This window comes from Nicotiana attenuata, chromosome 8, assembly GCF_001879085.1.
Source record: "Nicotiana attenuata strain UT chromosome 8, NIATTr2, whole genome shotgun sequence".
Taxonomy (NCBI): domain Eukaryota; kingdom Viridiplantae; phylum Streptophyta; class Magnoliopsida; order Solanales; family Solanaceae; genus Nicotiana; species Nicotiana attenuata.
The window spans coordinates 40,622,531-40,627,768 of record NC_031996.1 but is presented as its reverse complement, the minus strand read 5'-3'; the positions used below and the strand labels follow the sequence as shown (position 1 = coordinate 40,627,768).

At 38.0% G+C, this 5,238-nt stretch overlaps 1 protein-coding gene across 1 annotated transcript; it reads right to left on the bottom strand.

Moving 5' to 3' along the window:
• LOC109231316 (FT-interacting protein 1-like) lies at positions 1,554-4,936 on the bottom strand. Its single transcript, XM_019396944.1, has 2 exons — positions 4,728-4,936; positions 1,554-4,412 (listed from the first exon to the last, which is right to left on the bottom strand). Exon 2 carries the CDS (start codon positions 4,152-4,154, stop codon positions 1,830-1,832), a length of 2,325 nt encoding a protein of 774 aa, XP_019252489.1. The 5' UTR covers positions 4,155-4,412; positions 4,728-4,936; the 3' UTR covers positions 1,554-1,829.

Below are 5,238 nucleotides of genomic sequence, written 5' to 3'. Positions count from 1 at the left end.
AGAGATGGTTCTCTCCGTTTTAATATATGCCAGAAATGAAAAACTTGGTCGTGAAGGCCAAGTGCTCAATTTATCTTATTTCAGTGTAGCATAAAAAACTTTTTTTTTTATAGTAAAAGTATAAACAAAGTACCAAACAACAATTATGGATGCGTACGTATATATGGTGCTGTTTGGATCTATATTGCTCGGACTCTTCAAGATGGTTGCCGAATTCATAAAAAATAATATATTTTTGCAAGATACAATACAGATGTGGCGGCATTTTGAAGAGTTGGACAACATAGTTTTGGACCAACTTAATTACGCATAGGATACATACAAAGGATGTCTCTTTTGGAGAGAATTAAAAATGGTAAAGCTTAATTCAAACAGTCTATGGAAGTTAAATGTTACATTGAAATCTGAAACTTGTTACGCAACATAATTTCAAAACACCTGCCAACTCATCTCTGAAACTTGTCGTTTACTATCAATTGAACAAAACATAAACTTCCTCGGTTCACATTTACTTGACATATATACTAAAAATAAATTTTCATTTTTATTTATCACTTTACGCATAGCAGGAAAAGACAAAAAAAAATTTCATGTTATACCCATAGTATTTATTACTCATTTCAAATTATTTTCTCCAATTCAATAAAATATGCATCAATTAATATGGATATCATGGTAAATTATGCACTCCAGTTATTATTTCTTAAGGGGCGTAAAAATCAAAACGTGCCAAGTAAAAGTGAATGAGAGAGAGTAGCAAGAGAATAGGAAACCGAACTGTCAAGATTAATATTCAAAGCTTTTGGAAAAGATTAAATTACACTTTATTTTGTATTTATAGGTTAGAGTGTTCGAGAGAAACTAGATTATTGGACCCATGAACAATTTTTCTTGGGAAAATAAAAGATACTCCTTCCGGTCCAAAATAAGTGATTTTTTGGCCTTTTTTTGTGGTCCAAAATAAGTGATTTAATTATTTTTTTCCTACATTGTCCTTGGAGTAAATAGTGTTGAAATATGTATTAGGAGTGTTTATGTGAGATAGTAAAGGTTAATATGGTCAATTCCATTGCTAATTAATGCTAAAAGGTAGATTTCTTAATCTGTGTGAAAACATCCAAAAAATCGCTTATTTTGGACCGGAGGGAGTACAGTTCAGCAGCTTGAAACTTGAAATGTTGCCTGGGTTTCTTGTCTTCTATCATGTTTCCCGCCCCTTTTTTATTTTTCTTTTTTACTGTGTTTCATGTTTTACCTTTTCCAACTTCCTCATTTACCGGGTGTGTATTAATTTTCCAGATCCAACAGCATTATATAAAACACACAAAGCACAGAGTTGCAGGATCTCTACCTTATTTCGTGTTCATAAGCTGACAAATATTACCAGCTAAAATAATGTCAACTTGCATTATACAATGCTAAGTACAATTATCCCCTCATTACATTAATGGTATGCAGAAAGGTAGAATTAATATATCATACTTGTAAAGACATCATTGTCAGAACATTCCAACACAAAATATACTACTACAAAATACAACAATACTTCATCCTTAAGGAATACTAGTTTATTAAGAAATCAAAACTGACTACAAAATATAAGAATATAGATTTGCATCAAGCAGCCAACACTTTTAGAATAAATAAACAGTAAATTCACTAGATCTAATAGTTCAGGGAGATCTTACACATGGAGTAGGATCTAACATTCACCACTTGGTGAAAGGGGAGAAAAGCCCAACTTTTTTACATCATTTTCATCGATTCGAGACAAAAGGAAAGGGGGAAAACACAGGATGATAAAGATTAACAGAAGCAAAATGTAGAGTTCATAGCATGCAGTCTGTTCTTGCAGGCAATCTTCTGAAGAAATTAAGCGGCGCAGATGGTAGCTTGTGACGGAACCGCGGATGTCTTAACACATAAAATCCAGTCAAGAGTGCCACAACTTGGAAAGGCGTGACATAGAGCACAATGGCAGCAATCAAGCAGAAAATAACAAACAGTGCGGTTGCTCTAGGGTCTCTCCAGCTAAGCAAAGACTGCAGCCTCTCGCCTTGAGTAGCCAAGTCACCAACCACAGTCTGTATCCGTCCTGCAATACTTCTCAAACGGTCATACCTCATCCGAACAATATCAGGAGGACGTGAAGTAGGGAAAGTATCAAATTCCTCGTCCAGTTCATCAGGATGTGCATTATCAGCACAAGAAAGACGAGTATCCATGTGGGGAGGATTTCTAGGCCTCCATCTGTAATACCAAACTCCGATTAAGAAGAGATAAAGGAAAATGGTAGGCAGAATAAGCTCCGGATATAGAACCAGTATCAAGAACAAGATATGGATCAGAACAGTCGTAATGGGGTTTTTCCAATGGCATATCTGATCAAACCATCTTCCAATAGCAATTAATCCACCTAAAACTCCCATAATCCTAAAAAAGTTGGCTTTGCTTCTCCTCATACTCCACATGTGGGAACCAACATCCAACATATACTCCACTATCTCTTTCCTCAAAGGTGGCTCAGCACGACTCAGCCTCATTGAGACAATCTGAGTGGCTTGATGCCTTAAGCTGTCGAGCTGGCTGACAGTTAAAGGATGAATATAGTGCATTTTAGGTAGCAGTGGCTGAGAATACATATGCATCATATTCATTAATGATGAGCAAGTAAATCTTACAGCCAAGTGAATTTCACCCATCTTCTTCACCCCGGTAGGATGCAAGACCAGTAGTGGATAAGAATGTGTGTAAACACGATCTGTTTCAAGAGTTGAAAGCCGGATCCTGACCTTCCCAATCCTCGAGTCTCTTGCCCCTCCGGATTTATCTCCTCCATGCAGATGACAATTATCAAATACACCAATAGTTATGACAGTGCATGGATCAAATACTTCCCAAGTGTATTGCTCGTTCCACTTGGGAGCGAAACTATCTATAATTGTCCTTGTTCGGACCCACTTTTGCCCATATTTGGCAACACAATAGGCATCTGTTGTTGCCCGCCCATCTTTTGTTTTCATCGGCGAGAGGCCGTGAGCATTCAGAATACCCAATTCTAGGACACCAATGCTGGACTTCCACAGCTGTTTTGCAGTTGGTCTAAGATCACTACTGTAATGGGTTGACTCATCCAGAACATGATAACCTCCTTCCAAATATAGCCTCATGTGAAGCCTGCTTGCAAACTTGATTTCCTTCTTCTTTTCTCCCTCAACCATTATATGCTTTTCAAGATTATACCACTTACTGTTAATAGGTCTGTGATCCAATCTCCTATCAATATACTGCAAAGGAATAGCACACCTTCCGAGAACTTCATCCTTGTTTGGTGCAACTCTGTCTTCCACACTCAAAATCAATGGCTCCTCAAATGGTTCTGCTGCTACGAACATCAGATCCTCATTCCACATCGGATTGATAGTCTTGCTCATGGAAACTCTGGTTCTCAATGCCTGATTTCCAAGGATGGCCTTCACGTAAACTTCTGGAAACCTACTTCTGTCACCGGGAATCAAGTCCTGAGCCTCAATCACATTAACTCTAAGGTACCACAGCTTTGGTGAGAGGTACACCTTAGACCTTATATTTGCAAGAGCATCAGCACCACTAACAGTCGCAGCATCGGAATGCCAAGATTCAGGAAAGGCTTCATCAGCTTGAGTACCCATCCAAACAGCCAACATCAGCTCTCCTTTAACTTTGTTACCATTTCTGTCCTCCAACCTATACCACTGCGGAGCAAGAGGACTATCTGGGGGCACTCTTTTTGGGATCTCATTCAAATCAAACATATAGCGACCAACAAAATCATCCTTAACAAGATCCTTATCTTTCACGCTCACCTCAAGTACAGAAGCTTGAATCCGATCCTTGGAAAAAGCAAACACCTGATTCCATTCGGGATTTGACTTCTTCTCGAAATGACGGGTCGTACCCCTATAGTTCCCGAGCCTAACCTCAACATAAGGATCAAGACTACCCGTTACATCCTTCCCAGGTAAGTCCTTTGCTTTCACCACCCGAACATAAAGATACTGCATTTGCTCAACCAAGTCATAGGTGCTAGTAAGCTTATCGCCCGTGACCTTCCCTCCACCAAGGTGGGGTTTAGTCTCCTTAAGTGAAAAATCTTCTTGTGGTGGTCTCTGCATTATTAAGGCTACTAGTTCTCACTCAAGAAAAATAAACACTGAACCAAAACCCTTCAACTTCTCTCAGAAATAACTCAAGCTACACTAATGCTCAATAAACCTCAAATACACCAGAGTCTTAAGTATGTTTAACCCTAAATCTTTATCAGTTGAAAAACTTAAGGGTTAAGAAAGGATAAAAAAGACCTCATTAAGGATAACCTGAAAATGCCAAAACCATTCACAACCTTAGATCTGATTCATCTGAATGCTTCAACCCTGCATAACGTCAAAAATCAACAAAAATAAGCTCAAAAACCATACAAAAGCAACGCAAAAACAACATTACAGCTCAATCAAAAAAAGGCCGCTTCTCAGTTCTTTCTCACCCATAAAAAAAAGAGAAAAGAAATTACAACTTTTAATGCTAAAAGTAAAACCGCATTACAGCTCAACAAATACCAAGAATGAAAAACCAGCCAAGCATTGAACAAAACCAAAAAAAAAAACTTGGATTTTCAAGAACAATTTTATTAAAGACACCGACTTTCTATATCAGGTAAATAATTAATCAGAAAAGAGAAATGAATATACCTAGAGGGTTCATGTTAGCTGATGATGAAAGATAGGATTTTCTGCTGATAAGGTTCTCAAGAGTGGAACCTTGAGGAGAAAAAGCAAAAGGGGTTGTGGTTGCTTTTGGTATCAAAGTGATGGAGAAAAAGAAGTGAAGAGACAACAAAGGGCAAAGAATGAGAGAGAGAAAAAAGAAAAAGAGTAAAGTTAGAGAGAGAAAGGGATAGAGAAGGACAGAGCAGGGGGGTGGTAGTACTCTGTTTTCTTATGTTCTTCAATGGAGGGTGGGGGGGCTGCAGTGGGGGGTACGAGGGGGTTGAGTGGGGTAGGGGGTGTGAATCTGCTGAGATTACAGTATTACACCGAACCCCAATGGTGTGAATCTTTCTTGAAACATTATTGATCTTAGGTGAGATTTTATCAATTTTAATTTTAAAATTTCTTTCCGTTGAAGAGACGGAAACAAGAGTTATTAATACTCCATAAGTAATATAGGCATTGAAAAAAGAATCAAATCTTATTATTTGAC